The following is an 18,168-nucleotide window of genomic DNA, read 5'->3' as shown; positions in this document are numbered from 1 at the left end:
GGCGTCGGCAATGCGATGAGTGTGTGGTTTCGGCCTTTGTAATTGAACAATTTTGCGGCTTTTCCTCAGATCCCATTGATTACGGCATGCAGTTGCAGTCGATCGATCGATCGACCGATTGTTGGCTAAGTGGATGGATGAGTCGATGGATGTTGGTCTGGACCCCCGGAGCAAAACGAAACGCACGATTTTCATGTATTAAGAATTTTTTGTTTTGTTTTGATTTTATTTGTATTTCAGTTTTTCTTTCTGGTTTTGTTGTCGTTTTACTTTATAATTCCATTTGTTATTTTGTTACCCTTTTCGGATTTCAGAGTGGTTCAGCAATGTAAACGGCTTTGAAACTCTCGCACGATAAGCTCGATTTACCTGCTGCAAATCGGGGCCTTGTCTGAACTGATCTGATTTATAGTGACCGTTTAAATGCCTTTTTTGCCCGATGTTCTGAGATCTAAGCTGATTCTCTGTGTTTGCTCTATGAAGTCAATGCTGAATTTACCGAATTTACTGTTTAGTTCTTATAAATTATTTAATTAATTTATAGTAAAAATAAAGCTATAAATGTTCTTGTTTTGTTGTGTTTTCCTTTTTTGTTTTAAAGACCTTAATGCATCAAATAATTTAATAAATTATTATTATGTAAGCCATTCCAACTCGCCATTTAATTCTGCTTCACCTGGCGACAACAACACAACCGAATCGATGTAGTTCCTTGTATTTTTACGTTCAATAACAAATAGATATATGTCTATGCGCTCTAACGGAAAACATTGAAAAAATCAGAAGGAATAAGTCTAACAAGGGACAGACTCTGTCCTATGATAAGCGTGCTAATAAGCCATAAAAATGTAATTTAATTTAGTTATATTATTCAACTTTAACTTTGACAATAATTGGCTAACTAAGGAATCAAAAACTCCGATAAACTTTTGCAAGTTTTCGCTAGCTTTCGTTTAACACTTTTCTTGTTTGGTATAAGCTTTTGTCTTAGATGAAACCCCATTTAATGTTTATTGTAATTATTAATTAATTTTAAATCCGTTATATGATATTCCGAAAAGTAATTAGGTTGAAAAATATGAAAAAAAGAATTTCCTTCTATTTGTTTTCTAGAAAATAGAAAATAGGATTACCTCGTTGACAAAAATCTAAGAAAAATCCTAACAAAATTTGAGTTTAGGTTTTTTGGCCTATCATTGTTGGCATGAAATGAGTTTCGTTCCAGTTTCCGTATTCTCGGCAGATACTCAAACGTATCCTGGCTCAAACGCCTGCTCATTCTGTAAAGTTTAGGTTCTTATTCAAGTTAGCTATATAATTATTAGATTTCCTTATCAACTCAGTTTGTGGCTTTCAATATTTTGGGAGTTGACACTGAACAATTTTTATAATCGATCGCGATTCGATCTTTTTTTGGTCTTCTCTGGTACACATCTAATGGTATAACTAGGTATAACTAGGATTACAGCTAAATTAATTATTTCTTTCTTATCGCAGCCCCCATATTATGGGGATTCCTTAACTGCTTTCTGTGTTCTGCTACAGAACCCACTTGCCTAAATTAATCTTTGTTTTTTTTTTCTCAACTACAATCTTCAGCATTGGTTTTGGCTTTGGGGCAACTAACTAAAGTTAAATACATTTAGACCTTTAAATTTTTACCATATCAAGTATAATGTAGATCATGTATAATGTAGATATACTATATACGACAGTAGTACAATATAATATTGCATTAAAAGTGTGTTTTTGTTTTGACATATCTACTCATTAATATTGTTTTTTATTAATAGTTAAATGTCTTTAGCTTTTTCTTTGAGTTCTTGTTTTGTTTATTATTATTATTATTAATATAGTTTTTCGAGTGTGTGGTGTATGCTCTGGCAGTTCTTTTCCAATAGTACAAATATTTTGCAAATATTCACTAGTTGTCCATAAATTGTTTATGCATTATTTTCAGTTGTAAAGTAAATCGTTTCCCATATACACATCTAGTAAATTTTGTTTTTCAAATTACAATTAGCAAATATTACAATAGATATACGATTCATTTGTTACACTCATGAGTTAAAGTAATCTTGTAGTTATTTTTTTCGAATGATCCATACTAATGTCATTGACCATAATGCTAATTAAGTTCCTAGAGCGAAAGTATTTACAATGGGAATTCGAGTACCCGTTTCGGTTTGGCGTAGTAACCACTAAAAGGAGCGAAGAGCGTCTAGGCCTAATGATATCTATGTAAATCGTAATCTATATCTGAGCTTAGCATGGAAAAAGTGTAAGTGTTGTGGGTAACAAGTTGTTAGGGTTTCTGAAAAAAGTTCTCTCGGATAATCTATTAAAGCTTTTCCGATCTCTCGTGCATAACTTAACCAATTACAATAGTTTAGAGTATATTTTGATTTGAATTTCTTCAATTCAATCTATGTACAGACAATTTTCTTTGGCAGTGCCACTTAGGCTTTTGTTTTACTTTTGGTGTCGCGTGATCATAAGAGATATTAATTGCACATCTTTGGGTTATCTGGCGCCCTGTCCTCCCCTCTCTATCTCTCTCCTTATCCAAACTGTTCCCTAAAGCGAGAAGTATTTGGCACAGGTCTGAGTTCCCGCTTCAGTTTCGAGTGGTCGCCCCGGATCCGCCGTCTCCTGGATCTTCAGATCGTCCTGCTGCTGTATAGCTGCTGCTGCTCCTGGTTATGTTTGTTTTTGTTTAGTAAGGCAATTCGAAATGCATGCACAACACACACATACACACAAATATAAAACACATTGAGTGAGAGAGATGGAGAAACACAAATACGAGACAGATAGAGAGTGGGAGATTGGGGGAGCGAGAGATAGATGCGATGTGATGCGGTTTAATGATCCAAATTGCCCGATTGCCCGATTGCCCGATTGGCCGATTGCCCGATCGCCGGATGCAGTCAGTTGTCAGATGATCAATGATGATCGTGGAGTCATGAGGAACATGATATGTACACCATACCGATCGCCTGATGGGGCAGCACGCTCCCGTGTTATATGATACTCTCTCTGTTCCGTTCCAGCTCCTCCGTCTCGTTCTCGGGATCCACACTGGACGTGGATGACACTCCGCAGATCTGCATTTCGATCTCGGCCAATCGATTCTCAAGATCCCACTGCTGCTGGGATAATTTCGTATTTAAAGCCTGATTCTCAGATTCCACAGTATGGAGCCGTTCCCTCAACCGCTTGATCTCATCCTCCAGAACTTCGTGGGAGCCCAGCAGGGGCGTGGTCCCACCTCCGGCCCCGCCCACACCCGCGCCATAGCACTCCAGCTGCGAACTGGAATCGCATATGTGACCTACATGCGTGAATTATAAGATTATTCAGTACCCTGCCATTATATTTTATCTATTTACGTGCTTACCCGAGTGACTGGGCTGGGATTGGGGTCTTATTGAGTGATGCGAAGTCGTTCGACTACGGGGTCTTTCCTCGGATCCATGGGCACTGGGACTAACCGATCGGGGGGAGTCAGTGGCCCGAGCCAAGCGATCGGCGTAGCTGCGTGGGCTTTAAGGATTTTATTTTAGACTTATTAAGTAAGAGAGAGCATAGTCTAATGCAGTCAAAATAGTTTTTATTATAATGCCAAACTTTTAGTTGGGATAAATCTGTGTTTGGCAGTTAACATTTTGTAGATGCAAAGATAATTAAAATCAGAGAGCTTCAAATTGCAAAAATTAAAACTTTTCTTCTTTCAAAAGCAATGCCAAAAGCTATTATTACTGTGCACTGTTCCTTTCCGAACAATTTGTAAGAGGATTTATTACGTTTTGTCCGATTGCCAGAAATACAAAGTATGACCAGAGCACTCGGTGCCAAAAAGTGTGCGATACAATATACATTATAGTGGGTCGATTTTAGTGGTTAAAACTGCATTATACAAACTACTACAAAAGGTTTTAAATTTGTTTTTGGTTAGATGAAATAAGAAATTAAATATATTTTAAAATTTCATATGGTATCAAAGTTTTAAAATACAGATGTATTTTTGTTGTATACTATTTAAACAATTGAATGGAAAGATTTAAATATTTTCTGGCATTTTAAACACTCTAACCCTTAATGTCATTTGTTACTTTGACCGCATTTGTGAAGGCTTTATGCCTACCTGTATCCATGCGTCTGCGAGGACGTTTGCGTAGACTCCTGTCGATGCGGCAGGTGCTGCTGCTGGGCTGCTTGATGCTGCTGCTGCTGCTGGTGGAGCGCCTGGTGGTGATGCATCAGCGAGGATGCGGTGACTGCCGCCGGTGGCAGCCACATCTCCTCCAGCGAGGTGCGACCACAGCTCTCGACTAGGCCCGGCGTCGATTGACAGCGGCCCATGGCAACTACATTAAAGTATTTGACTGTGTTTTAAATCAAAATCGTTCACAAACGGAAACGGACGCAAATGAAATCGATAACAAAAAGGAAGGAAAGACGGAACGGAAGGCGAAAACAATCGAATCGTGTTATTCTGGGGCAATCGTATTCGTATTCGTATCTTTGAATTTCGAGTGGTATTTGTTTGGGCGGGGATGTCGTGTGGCTGGGTGGCTCTAGGAAAGGCGGAAGGTGAAAGGGAAGAGGGAAAGCGGTGCTGAGGGAGCAAAGGGAGCAGAGGGAGCAAATAAGACAAGAGCCTTACCTTTCTCCAGAGGGGCCTTCTTGTACTTCTCCAATCGCTTGACGGCTATCGACTCCAGACGAACACGCGCCGCCGGATACTCCTTCAGCACGTCCCACATGTCCTTCTTGCTCAGGACGAAGAGGTCGCTGTATCCCACCGAGCGAACGCTGGCTGTGCGTCGGTTGCCTGTTTTTGTTTCGCATCGGGAAAGTTGGCAAAGCAAATGTTTGCCAACGCAAAGAGAAAAGTTTAATGGTCTTGCAAAAAAGCATTTCCCGGAGTGAGACTGTGTATGTGTGTGTGTGTGTCTGTGTGTGCTCGAGTCAGTGTGTCTGTCGATTCTTCTTGTTGACTTGGGCGCACAAAGACATTAAAATTGCATGCCACACAATATGGATGTGGCAAAGACAAAAAAAAAAAAAAATAGGAAAAGTATTGAAACAGAAAAATCTTCTGATTAAAATTTTAATATCAAAAACATTTGTGCTATGCCATTTAAGCCACTTGCCAACCTGCAAGAAGAATCGCACGTAAGAGTAGCTTGTGTAAACGGGTCGTATACTCAATTTAAATTACACAACTTTCAGTACAGTTACGTGTAGAGAAACGTTTAAATTACGTCCAGGCAAAGCAATACAACAACAACATCGACTCAGAGACAAAATAGAGAGAGATAGACAGAGAGATTAAGATTGAGACAGTGATAGAGACAGAGATAGCGAGAGCGACTAACTAGCGTAGGAAATGACGTTACGATGCCAAGTTTCTTTGGACACTTCTCACCGTTCTCACAGCGCACAGAAATGAAACCAAACCAGAATAATGCTTAAATCATGCAGAAACACAAAGAACTTTAAACAATTCGATTTCGCCGTCTATAATTGGTGTGCTAAATGGTGCTGCTGATGGGGCGCTGCGAAGTGCAAAACTTTAGAGCCACCTCCTTAACTTTTGTCTGCAAATTGAGTTGCTCCTGCCACTCTTGCTCTTTGGCAAACTCAATTAGGTGGCACACGGCACACGGCACAGGGCACACGGCTCCGATGTCGCCTTCAAGTATGCAACGAACAGATATTGCACATGCAGCTGGCTGGAACGCAATCCTGTTAATTATGAGCCGAATTTCCCGAATTTCTCACTGAATCGACTTCACGCTTGGCTGGCCAACTATAACACGAACTTAAAGCTACATTAAGTTCAGCACAAATTGTTTTTTCGATGGGCAACCACAATTATTGCGCCCGTTTTTTTATATGCCTACAATAAAAGTGTCGAGAACAATGAAAACGAGAGACCCGTGTGAGTGCATGCAGGTGCAATAATTGCATTTGACATTCATTAATTTTTCAACCGTGTGTGAGAAGGGTGAGCTATAAAAATTCGTTGCATACTTTTAGGGATGACGTGAAAAAACTGAACAATTTAAACTAGCAAAAAAAAATGATCAAAAAAGTGAAACGCAAATTGTATTTTTCATATGGTATTAATAAATTAAAATGTAAATTTCTATCAAAATTGATTCGAGTGCTCGGCTATTTGGTTACAAGTGCTGCAGGATTTGGGGCGGGACCAAAACACTAAACTATTTATGTGAGTGTTGCTCGATGGGATCGGGGACTCCAGTTAACACTTAGTTGCAAAATTATAGACAATTACATTCCACACATAGACACAGATACGTATGCTTTCTAGATTGTGTGTGAGTGTGTCTGTTGATTAATAGATTTTTTTTTCGGTTTTTTATTCTGGACTTTGGGGTTGGAAGGTTGTTGTAGTAGTTACGTTATCGTTATTGTTCCGCCTGTCGCACTAAAACGAGATATTTACCAAGTTCTTTACCTGCGGTGCCCATATTGAGTATACTAATCTCGCCAAAATAGGAACCAGCCTTCAGGGAGGCCATCACCGTCTTTCCATTGTCGGCCACCACCTGCAATCGTCCTCGATTCACAATGTACATCTCCTTGCCCACCTCGCCTGAATGGGAGTTCGAACACAAGCCCAGTGAGAATAGAAAAAACGATTGGCCCGAGCTTAGGGACTCACCCTTTCTGCAGATGTAGTCGCCGGGCGAGAAGAGTACGGGCCTTAGGCGTAGGACCAGTTCGCATAGGAAACCGGCCTCGGTGTTTTGGAAAATCTCCACCCGCTTAAGTGTATCTAAATGGACGTTAATTGCTATTTCAGCCTGCCGGTGGGAAACGAAGCAGATTTGGAATCGGAAAAGATTTCGCTTTTAGTAATGGACAAGTCGTGTTCCGGGGGCTACGACGCTCCGTGTACTCACCTTTAATTTATCAGGAAGACAGGACACGGCGCGCTCCTCGTCCGAGCATTTTTGCGTAAGCCACAGGTAATCGAACCATTTGATGACCTTCACCTGCAGATGATTCGGCACACGTCGCATCCGCATGTACGTCTTTACGCCATCCAGCTTGGCTGAGACTCGAAAAAAAATCCAAAAAAGACAAGAAGACGGGGGAAACAAGTAAGGAAAATGTTTTATTTGTATTTGCTGAGGATTTTCCTGGAAATTGATACGCGACAGGCATACAAAGAAAGTGGAAATTAGGGGGTTTGTACAATGGTATGCGGAAACGACGATGGCCAACAAATATTCTTTGGTTTGTACAAATAGAAAAAATTTGTATGGCTCGAAATTATATCTTTGTCATAAAATTTTTGTAATTAAGAAGACTATATCAGGTATATTTTTCAAAAGGGGTTTTAACATTTGAGTAAGATAACCAATTGTATTTCCTAGAAACATTTTATATATTAAAGGAAAATTGTGGTTTCAGATATCATGTCCTATAATATTTTCAAGATAAGGCAATAAATATATTTTTAATGGTCCCAAAATCAGAGAAGAAATTCACGGAGTTTGGACCACGGTGCATAGGCTTAATTCTGTAATCGGTCAATCAAGACGGTCTGCATAAATTTGTAATATAAGGCTTTTAGCTGTCCGGCAGATACTGCGGGATAAAAGCTCTTTTGGGCCCACCTGGCGTATGCTTGATATTGATTACCTCAACTTGGGACTAATCCTCCATGCTAAACCATCTTACTTTTTTAGCCGACAATCAACAATCCCTTCTGCTCGGGGTGCACGCACAACTAAAGTAACCCACTTTTATCGTTCGGTTTAGTGGTGCCGTGTTGCAGTTGCAGCTTAACAATGAGCGACGTTCGGTCGATTGGCCATATTTGTGGGGACGTGGGCCATTCCATGTGGCCAGGCTGATGGCTGGGACATGGGACATGGGACATGGAAACTCGACTCTATTTGAGCAATATTGATGACAACTGGCTTTTGTTTTTAGTTTCCCACCTCTCCAGGCCGCGTCATCCCCTGTCGATAAGAGGAAATTAAATCTCTTGGCTCGTCAGTGGTAACAAATATTGACACAATTTGTCGGCGTTTGCCAAGGGGAATGAAAATGGCGAATGGGCGGCAGCAGGAAGAGCTCAACCGAACAGAACTGAGTGAGTGCTGCGTCTTTTGTGTTTGCTCGTGCAAACATTTGAAAACCAACTGACAAACAGGCAAACAGATTGAATACAAATAAATACCCAGTTACCGGGGCTAAAAGTCCAGAGGGGCGACGACATCATCTATAATGCAATCAATCGTCAGTTTCATCTGCTGCCCGACTCCCCAAGCTCAAGTTTTCCCCGTTGGTCATTTGTCAACTCTCAATTGTCAAATGTCTTTTGTTGTCCAACTAGAATTCCAGTTCGCTTGTCTAATAAGATTGGAGCTCGGGGAGCCCTGAGATGGAAATAATGGAAATTACAGTTTTCAAAATAAAGAAACCTCTGGTCCCATATCTGTGATAAATTTGGAAATATTGTCTTGGACAAGCCTCAACCAATACTTGTTCAAAATTCACTTTGCAATTCTAATTCCAACAAAACAATGATTTATTTTAAGAAGGTTTTTAGGAATAGACCAACTAAGTTGTAAACAAGTTTGACTATAAATTTTAATTTTTCTTTCTCAATAAATATAAAAATAAATACAAAGTTTAATTTGTAAACTTAAGTAATCGTTAGATCGCATTCAAATTAAATTTAAAACGAAAATAATCTCGAAATAAGCATTTTATTCTGGCTTTCTGATTACGTTTTTCGCTTGGTTTACTTATGCTCTTGTCCTACTTTCAAATACTTTTTCTGGCAAACGCCGACAAAGTGAAAGATTATTGAATGGCTGTGTCTGCCTCCTGGCAGCCATTACCCATATCGGAAATGGATAACGATAGCAATGGCGTACACACGTACGTAGTCAGCCCGTGGCTTCCTACTCCACTGCCATTCTTTATTCGAGCCCGCTTCATTTTCTATCCAACATTTCAGTGATACGAGAGCCATGGAAAATTACAGCGATTTTTATTGCGGCGCTGCTTGAATGCATTCGACACCCGCCTGCTCAACTTTTCACACACATTTTTTCAGCCCTTTTCCCCGAGTTGTTGGCACGTCCTTTGCGGGTTTTTGTTACAATTGAAAATCAATCTAAATATTAATTGCATATTCCATGGCAGCAGGCAAAAATAAACAAATGAAAAAGTCGGTTCTTCTGCTCGTGACTCGAATTCAGTGCGGTTGTAGCAGTAATTGCGGTTGCTCTCGATAGACTCGCTCGTTTCCCGTCTGTGTCTCGTGGTTTTTGGTGTTTTTGGTGTTTTTAGAAATTACTCGAGCTTTAATTCCTTTGCTTGCTCTGTGGCTGAACAGAGCTTATCCTGTTTCTACCGTCCTGTTTCTTTTGGTTTCGTTTCGTAGTGCTTTCTTTCCCTTCCGCTCCTTTCTCCTTTTCCATTTCGTTGCATTTTCCGAACAAAATTTAATTTGCCATTTTTTGCCCTCAAGTCACTTGGCTGCGTTTGCCCAAAAAGAAGAGCGCGCGGGGGGTAAAAGTGCATTTGGCTCCACATTCAGCTTATTTCTTATTTATTTTTCATTTTATGCTCTGCTTCGCCAACAGTTGCCCCCGGCGAACTTTGATCTGCTTCTGTTGCAATTTTCGTTACGGGATGGCGGGGATGGTGGCATTTTTTGGGGTCGTGGAGTCGTGGCTCATCCAGTTGTGTCACCTCAAAGTAAGCGGTGCCGTTTCTCAATAATTACATTTACTGTTTTGACTCGACTTTTGTCTCTCGACTGACAGGCGAGGACAATTGCCGCCGAAGGATCAACTGCAGACAAAAGTCAGTAGGTGGGCGTGGGCGTGGGCATGGGCATGGGTATGGGCGTTGGTGTGCTTTAGTGGCTGATACGTGTGTGTCTGTAGAGGAAAGAAATCTGGGTGCAAAAGTTGTGGCTATTGTCTGGCAGTGAACTGCAGCAGCAAGTTTCCGAGCGAACAAAGGGGGGGATCACATACAAACAGTAAATATGCGTGACAAAAACTTGCTCTTCCTGTGCCATAGTCTTTTCATGAAACCGCCACACAAAAACACCGACCCCAACATGCATCCAGAAAGATGAACAAAAAAATTCAGGATTCCGGGGTGCGTGGTGTGTGCGGTGTGTGTGCTAGCCAAGTGAAAATTGCAAACTAACTAGAAACCACTTAAGAGTCAAGCTGATGTGTTAGGCGAAAGACGGAAGTTGTGCTCGGGTGACAGAACAATGGCCTCAGATGGGAGTTGTTGGGGGTAAATGGGGATGCAACGGCATTTGCTGAATGCGCACAGGAATCGAAGGAATTGTCTGCGATTATCACCCGAGTGCAGAGAGTACTTGCCGCAATTTGAAGTTGAGGAGATGTAATGGTCTGCAGCTTTTTCCACCTGTCAGTCCATCTGACCAAATACAGAAAGCAAATATCATCGACTTCGAATCTCTATGAATTTACTGGTTAAGGTGTCTCAGAGGTTCAATTCTTGTTTGTACTTTTAAATGCCACAAATATTTGAGAACATCAAATATTGCAAAAATACGTTGCACGGGGTGTCTTTCTTTTAGCAATAAAAAACATATAGTTAAAAATGTAATACGGTTAAATGGGTGGCGAATTCGTCTAGTTGTCGTAAAAGTGTAATAAAAATTTCAATCTTGGGTAACTTCCTATATGCATTTTTTTCTTTTAAAAACTTCATAGCATTTTAATCAATTATCAACCATTTTTAATGGCGAAGCAGAATATATAAAATTTACTGGCTTGCCACAGAAGTCTCACGATAATTGACACTACTAAAGATATATGCTATAAAAAAAATTTGGCTCCGCTTTTTTATACACCAATTTTGACAGTTTCAAACTTCTATAAATTTCTGTAGCACCCCGGTAGTAATTCTTCTTTCCGGAAATATTACAACCAACAACCGGATATATACGGCTTACCTTTGAATAGTGAACATTCAATTTCAAGCCAAATCCATTCGGCCTCTGATTTTTGCATCTTAATTATGCATTTAACTTCGCCGCTGTGTGGAGCAACAAACAATGGACGCCACGTGGCAGGAGGAGGATCTGGGCAAGGCTGATGGTCGGATGAAATGCTGGGGATGGATTTATTCAGGCGGTAACTAAAAATAAATGCGGCGAGCACCTCGCAGCAATAACAATGCGCATGCCAGCTGCATCAGGAGCTGTAAGCTGAATGCTGAAATCCTTGGGAAATTCGCCATTCAAGGATAATGGAATACTTTGCCCTTAAAGAGCAGCTACATGCCGTAATACAACAGCAACAAGAACGGCAAAAAAAGCGAGAGGAACAAGAACAACAACTGGCATGTTCTAAAAATACGACAGTAAGTTGGTGTACATGCAGCTTAATGGGCAAAAGCGGCCACCAGCGGCGACTGCGTCTACGATATTGATTGGAATCCGCATATATATATATATATGTATATATTCCAACACACAAACACCCATACACACACAGACACATGGTTACAGCTGTGGGGCATAACCAGAAGCAAACATAAACTCACACAAACGCAAAACATGGCTGCGGCAAGCAAAAGCAAACAGCGAAACGAACAACAAACACCAACCAAGCTGCACACACATACCAATGCAAAGGGGACCAGGACACTCACACACACACACACACACACACACATACACGCAGCAAGGGCGGGCAACTTAAAGTGGATAATGGACGTCGCATCCATCCACCACCCTGCTTAAAAAGGCCAAAAGCAGAGGAGGAGAACAAAGAAAGAGGTACGGTCCAAAAGGAGCGGGCTTAATCGAAGAAAACGATACCCTGGAAAGGTCCGTGAAATCCTTTGACAGCCCCTGGCCACTGACATGGAGAAGGATACGTCGCTACCTCTGTCAATTTACACCCACCTACCACTGACAAAAAATGTTTGAAAACGTTTTTAATAGAACAATATTAATCACTTCATTTAAAACTATGAAGTCAAGTAATGTTTTTATTTCACTTTGGAATATTTTTTTATTTCAACTAATAGGTTCTCGAAATACAAAAATTATTATTATTAATAACATTTTCTTAAGGAAAATATTTTGATTTAAACATTTTTCTACTATCAACGAAAATTTTCATTTGGAACATTTTTAACAATTAATTTCACTTTTAGATCTTATTAATGAAGTTCAAAGAATACTCCAAAAAGATTTTAATGATTTAAAAATTAAAATATCGAAACACTATATAACAAATTAATTTGACTTGACAATTTTCAACTACGATATGCAAATGAAACTTCCCATTAATTTAAGAGTAAGCAAATCAATTTTCTAAATTAAATTCGAACCATAAAAATGCTTAATCTCAAGTACAAGTAAATTTTTTTTATTTCTATGTCCTTGATTTCCCTCAGTGTGAGAAAAGGAAATCGCCGGGTCCAAAAAAAAACCAATGACTGACGCGCGTTCTTGGCTCAGTTCGTTTGCTTTTCGTCACTTTGCCTTGCTGCTATTTTTAGTGCCACCATTGTGGGGCAACAGCAGCAGGAGCAACAAAAACAAGGGCAAACAACAACACACTGTCCATTATGCATTTACCAAGTCGAAAACGCTTGGCTAAGGCACTACAAATCTTCAGCTCGGAGCTCAGCTCTCTTAAACTTCTGCCCTGCTCCTTTGCTTTTGCCCCATTCGTGTTTGTTTGTGCGGGCTTAAATTGAGCGCGTAAATTGTTTTAATTGCGAGGCCAAAAGCCAAAGTCCGGCCAAGCCAAACAGACGTTAGTTGTAAATGAAGACTGAGGGAGGGTACACCATGAAAAAGGGCCATAAATATTTAAAAACTAAATAAAGCAAGAAATGAAATTGGGAGCATACACACGTACACATACACACGCGAAAGATGATTCATATGCAAACTGTCCGCATGCATCAATCAAGGTCCGTTGACAGTTTTGCTGACAGCGGGAAAATTTGCATAAAACTATTTACAATAACAATTACATAATGGCAAGGGGCCCGGTGGTTGGGTTCGATGTAAGGGGCGGAATTTCCATAATTTTAAATGTCAGTTTTTGAAATGGTGTTTGGACTGTTGCCAAAACAGGAAAATATTCAATAGACAGCCTCACACAGCCGGAATTTTCTGAATGCGAGCAGGTTGCTTGGAAGTATGTGTGTTTCTACACAGACAGAAAATTGTCTTTAACAAGAAAGAAAGCAAACTTCGGCAAGCCGAAGTTCATATACCCTTGCAGCTATCGCAAGAATTAAATATTTTTGAAAACATTAAAATTATGATTTACTTGCGTATATGTTTAAAAACATTGAAGCTATGACGATTTGCAGCTTAATTATTTGATTGTTCTTTTATATATTTTTATTATTTGTATGGGAGCTATATGATATAGTCGTCCGATTTTGATGAAATTTAAACCATAATTCAGAAATATTTAACCATTGCTATATGTCGAAGAACTAAAAAAAAAATTAAAAAACAGCAAAGTTATAATTTTTTTTCAATCATTTTTCCGATTGTTCCTATGGGAGCTATATGCTATAGTCGTCCGATTTTGATGAAATTTTAACCATAATTCTGAAATATTTAACCATTGCTTTATATCGAAGAACAAAACAAAAAATTAATAAAACAGCAAAGTTATAATTTTTTTTCAATCATTTTTCCGATTGTTCCTATGGGAGCTATATGCTATAGTCGTCCGATTTTGATGAAATTTTAACCATAATTCTGAAATATTTAACCATTGCTTTATGTCGAAGAACAAAACAAAAAATTAAAAAACAGCAAAGTTATAATTTTTTTTAAATTATTTTTCCGATTGTTCCTATGGGAGCTATATGCTATAGTCGTCCGATCCGGCTCGTTCCGACTTATATACTACCTGCAATAGGAAGACAACTTTTGGGAAAGTTTCATGCAGATAGCTTTAAAACTGAGAGACTAGTTTGCATATAAACGGACGGACAGACGGACAGACGGACAGACGGACGGACAGACGGACAGACGGACGGACAGACGGACATGGCTAGATCGACTCTACTAGTGATGCTGATCAAGAATATATATACTTTATAGGGTCGGAAACGTCTCCTTCACTGCGTTGCAAACTTCTGACTGAAATTATAATACCCTCTGCAAGGGTATAAAAATGTAAATCAAAATCTTTCCAGTCTTTCGGTTCAGTGTTATGACTAGCGCTTTTAAAGTCAACTTTTTGTCGTTCCAGGATTAATACATTTAATAAGATAGAAATTAGAAATAAATTATAAATATATCAAATTATTTCACAATGTAAAATTTTTAAAAACTTAAACTTACATTTATGAACACATATGACTTTATGTGAATTCGCCGATTTTCAACCACAACCATCATACAATTGTATGCATATAAATCCTTTTTTTTTATTTGAAATACTATTCTGATTAACTTTTATATGGGAAAGAAGACTTTCGACCATGGGTTTTTTTTTTACAAAAAATTAAAGTAAGATTTTGTTTCCGAAGTTTTAATTAATATTAAGGAAGTCTTGAAACATTTGGTTTTTGTTAATGTGAAAATGATTTCTTACTTCCGAAGATCTCAATCGGTTTAAGTTTTTGTGATTTTCAGAAAGTTTTTTTTTTCTTGTGCATATGGTCGAGTATGTGAGAGCTTGTCGATTATCGCAAGCATTCGACGAACGGCAAACTTTTGCGCTTGTCGGCGTTAACAAGCCACAGCCATGCGTTTAACTAAGCGTGAATGTAACAGTGTGTGTATGTGTGTAAAGAGTGGGGTAAGGGGCGGTGGGAGGGGGTGGAGATCCTGTCAGCGTGTGGCTGCAAAATTGTATGTGTGTAAGTGTGGGTCGGTGGCGGCAACATTGTTGCAAAATGATTTTGAAAAAAAAAACCATCAATAACTCAAATATAATGACAGTTTTCCACTTGTTGTTGCCTCTATCTCGCTCTCGCTCTCTCTAACCCTGCAAAACCAAACCGCCACCCCCAACCCCTAAGTGGGGCTAAATGGATGAATAACTTAAGCCAGATGCTTCGCCTTTCCTCTTAGTGTGCGATGTTATGTAATGTAATAACGTCAATCAAATTTAAAAAGGCAGACCAACTATTTTAAAATCAATTTTCTTACCCCCCCTTTTCATCCAGCAGCATCAGCATCAGCATCAGCGGGAAAGTGGAAAAGCTGCGGAAGGAAACAGGAAAGCGACCTCGGCTTAAGCAAATACACAATCACAAGTTGTTGCTGCATCAGAGGAATCCTGAGTAGGATGTAGGATGTAGGGCGGAGGAAGTAGGCTAATGTAGCAGAAGAAGAGTCCGGGACTCAGTCACTTTGCAAACAGTATCATTCAAAGCTGTGACTAGCGAAATTCGCAGCGAGGGACCGTGACACCGAGTGAAAAAGTGCCTGCTTTAGTTAAAGTTTAGTTTAAACTTTTCTGTGGCTCGTGGCTTGCCCCGGGCGAAATGTATCATTCGTGTCATTAATCATTCGTCATGTGGGTCGGCGACAACATTTCATTTGCTTATCATCTCGGCTCAAAGTCTTTGGGGGGATGAAAGCAACAAGAGTAGGCCTTAAAGTTGAATGAATCAAATGGGCTGCTGGAAAACTTATTGCTAAGCCTAGAAATCCCCGACAAGTCAGTGACTTCCCGTCCTTTAAGAACAAAAGCGAGCTTGAGTCTTACATTTGTGGAAATCAAGAGAAAAATCTTCAGAATTAATGTCTTTTTAAATATTTGGTCATACATTTTACAACGTAAGAAAACTAAATAAATTAAGTAAATAAAGCCAATAGTTAAAACAAGGAACTCTGCAAAATATCGAATTAAAATAACAAGAACCCAATGTCATTAGCCATTACAAAAAACAATGGATTTTAAATCATTTTTTTTTTTGCAACTTCCAACTAGCTTCCAAGTTAATATTCCCTTAATGTCAGCGAGTGTAAGAGCATCTATAAAAGTTATTTGTATTTTTTTTCACATCCAAGCCTGCTTGATTTTTTATGGCCAGCACTCCAGCACAACTACTGCCCATCATCATCATCATCTAACATCATTCGTGTCCCATGGCCAGCCACTCAAAGGCAAGCGCTGAATTGACAAATTGATGGATGGTTCTCCAAACGCTGCATGCTTCAGCATCTCTCCTTTATTTTTTTTTTTTATCCTTCATTGCCCCTTGTACAAGTATATGATGCATTATTATTCCGGAAAAGTTTGCGACCGCAGCAACAACAATTGCTTGCCTAAGTGTTTTATTAGCCATCGAGAACAGAGTTTGAGTTCGGTTGAGTTGAGTTGATTGTCAGTTTTCGAACACATTGTTTATTTTTTTGCTGTATTTTGTTTTGTATACAATTTTCCTGAATTGCTTTGGGGTTTTATTGCTTAGCATGCCTTCATCGTCAACCCATACCAAACCGCTGACGAATGAGCAGGTCGAAGAGCTGAAGGATGCCTTTGAAAGGTACGATCTGGATTCCAATGGCACTCTATCAGCGACTGAGATCCGTATGGCTTTGATTTCAATGGGTCACGAGGTCACTGAAGCGGAGCTTTACGATCTCATCCGTTCGGTGGTTGGCACGAATGAGCCAGTATTGAATTTTCCCAAATTTCTGCAAATGATGGCGCCCCGCTTGGCCGATGTGGAAAGTGACGAGAGTCTGGAGCGGATCTTCAACCTGCTGGACCGTGATCGCGACGGTTACGTCAGCTGCCAGGACGTAAGTGCGATCATGGTCTTCTTGGGAGCAGTCGTAACCGACGATGAAACCATGGACATCTTCCGTTCAGTCGATATGGATGGCGATGGTCGCATAAGCCAACGCGACTTTATCAGCTTTATGCATAGTCCCACATAAACTTTGGCCCACAATAAAAATTGTAAATTGTGTGCGTGAAAAAATTGCATTCAGAAAAAATTAACACGGAAAACAATTCCATTTAAATTGTTAGTCAATTCAAACAAAATATACAGAAAATATTTTTTTGACAACAGTTCCCATGTTGTTTGAAGTCTTTCTTTTAAATTATATTTTATTTCACTTGAAAACTATTTAATTCTGGATTTTCTGTGCAATTGGAGCGTTGAGCTTATTAAATAATGTATTACTTTCCATTTTCGATGTTCTGTATTATTATTTTCGAAAAGTTTATTTAATTTGAACATTTTTAAAAATGGAATTTCAATACATTGAAGTATATTTCTGTCTGCAGGGGAAAAAAACTAAGGCGGCCAAATGGAAAACGAAAAGGAAAAAAATTGAGACCATAAAGCCAGAAATTAATTCAACAGCACGTTTCGTCCATTAAGCCGCCAGAGCTTTGCTTGCTGACTTTGCCATACCGCCGCCCCCTGCCACTCCCACTTGCAGGACATGGACATGGACATGGACACATGTGCAGTTGCCACACACAAACTCACATGCAAAGTGTTGTGTAAACAAGTCAGCTGCCAGTTGGCCGGCAGCTGCAGGCGGGGCTGATGAGAAGAACAAGAAGAAGGAGCTTGGCCAGAAGTAAAAGCCAGCAGAAATCAAGGTGCCACGCCTCCTTTGGACTCGCCCCCCGGCGTCCAATTGTGCTTTGTTTGCTCCCTGCTGGCATGAGGCCACCAAACCACCTTGACTCGTTGTCGTCGTGAGTGGCTTTAATATTTTTCAGCTGACGCTGCTCTTAATGAAAGCAAGAAATGATGCCACCGCTGCCGCTTTTTCTTATTCCCGTTTCCGTTTCCTCTTAATGCGTCTTCCTTTTAGTCTAGTTGTGCACTCAAAAAAAATCAACATTGTCACAATGATTTTCCCATAAAGCTATTTCTAAAAAACAAGCCAAGAAGAAATCTTTTAGGATATTAACCCTAAACACAAAAAAACAAATATTGAACTATTTGAAAAGATTAACTGGCTTACTTCAAACCTGAAGAATTACAAACTTGTATACAAAATTTAAGGAGATTATGATCCAAATTTCGTGCAAGTAGAGTGCTAGGTTTGATAAATTTTATATTCAAATAAAATCAGAGTATTCATCAAATTGCAAAAAATGTTTTCAGTGGAGTAGTCTAGTCCTTTGCCTTTCACTTGGCATT

At 39.5% G+C, this 18,168-nt stretch overlaps 2 protein-coding genes across 6 annotated transcripts in view; one reads left to right on the top strand and one right to left on the bottom strand.

Moving 5' to 3' along the window:
* Window positions 1–151: 151 nt before the first annotated feature.
* The window catches only part of LOC108137528 (cyclic nucleotide-gated cation channel beta-1), a 68,736-nt gene continuing 50,719 nt past the window's right edge, over window positions 152–18,168 (bottom strand). Inside the window, exons 6-12 of one of the 5 annotated variants that reach the window (XM_017259246.2) lie at window positions 6,939–7,090; window positions 6,698–6,839; window positions 6,491–6,628; window positions 4,670–4,837; window positions 4,148–4,388; window positions 3,401–3,546; window positions 152–3,334 (exon numbers count right to left, since the gene is read on the bottom strand). In XM_017259246.2, coding sequence (XP_017114735.1) covers window positions 3,024–3,334; window positions 3,401–3,546; window positions 4,148–4,388; window positions 4,670–4,837; window positions 6,491–6,628; window positions 6,698–6,839; window positions 6,939–7,090 — 1,298 coding nt within the window. In that variant the 3' untranslated portion in view covers window positions 152–3,023. Of the gene's footprint in view, window positions 3,335–3,400; window positions 3,547–4,147; window positions 4,389–4,669; window positions 4,838–6,478; window positions 6,629–6,697; window positions 6,840–6,938; window positions 7,091–18,168 lie in introns of all 5 variants that reach the window. The other 4 variants (XM_017259245.2, XM_017259247.2, XM_017259248.2 and 1 more) reach the window with 4 other exon arrangements.
* On the top strand, window positions 14,180–17,075 carry LOC108137532 (calmodulin-A). The gene has a single exon (XM_017259253.2). The coding sequence runs from the start codon at window positions 16,469–16,471 to the stop codon at window positions 16,937–16,939; it is 471 nt and encodes a 156-aa protein (XP_017114742.1). The 5' UTR covers window positions 14,180–16,468; the 3' UTR covers window positions 16,940–17,075.

This window comes from Drosophila elegans, unplaced genomic scaffold (genome assembly GCF_018152505.1).
Source record: "Drosophila elegans isolate 14027-0461.03 unplaced genomic scaffold, ASM1815250v1 contig_520, whole genome shotgun sequence".
Taxonomy (NCBI): Eukaryota; Metazoa; Arthropoda; class Insecta; order Diptera; family Drosophilidae; genus Drosophila; species Drosophila elegans.
Note: the sequence above shows the minus strand (reverse complement) of the source record. Positions and strands in the feature narration are given on the sequence as shown.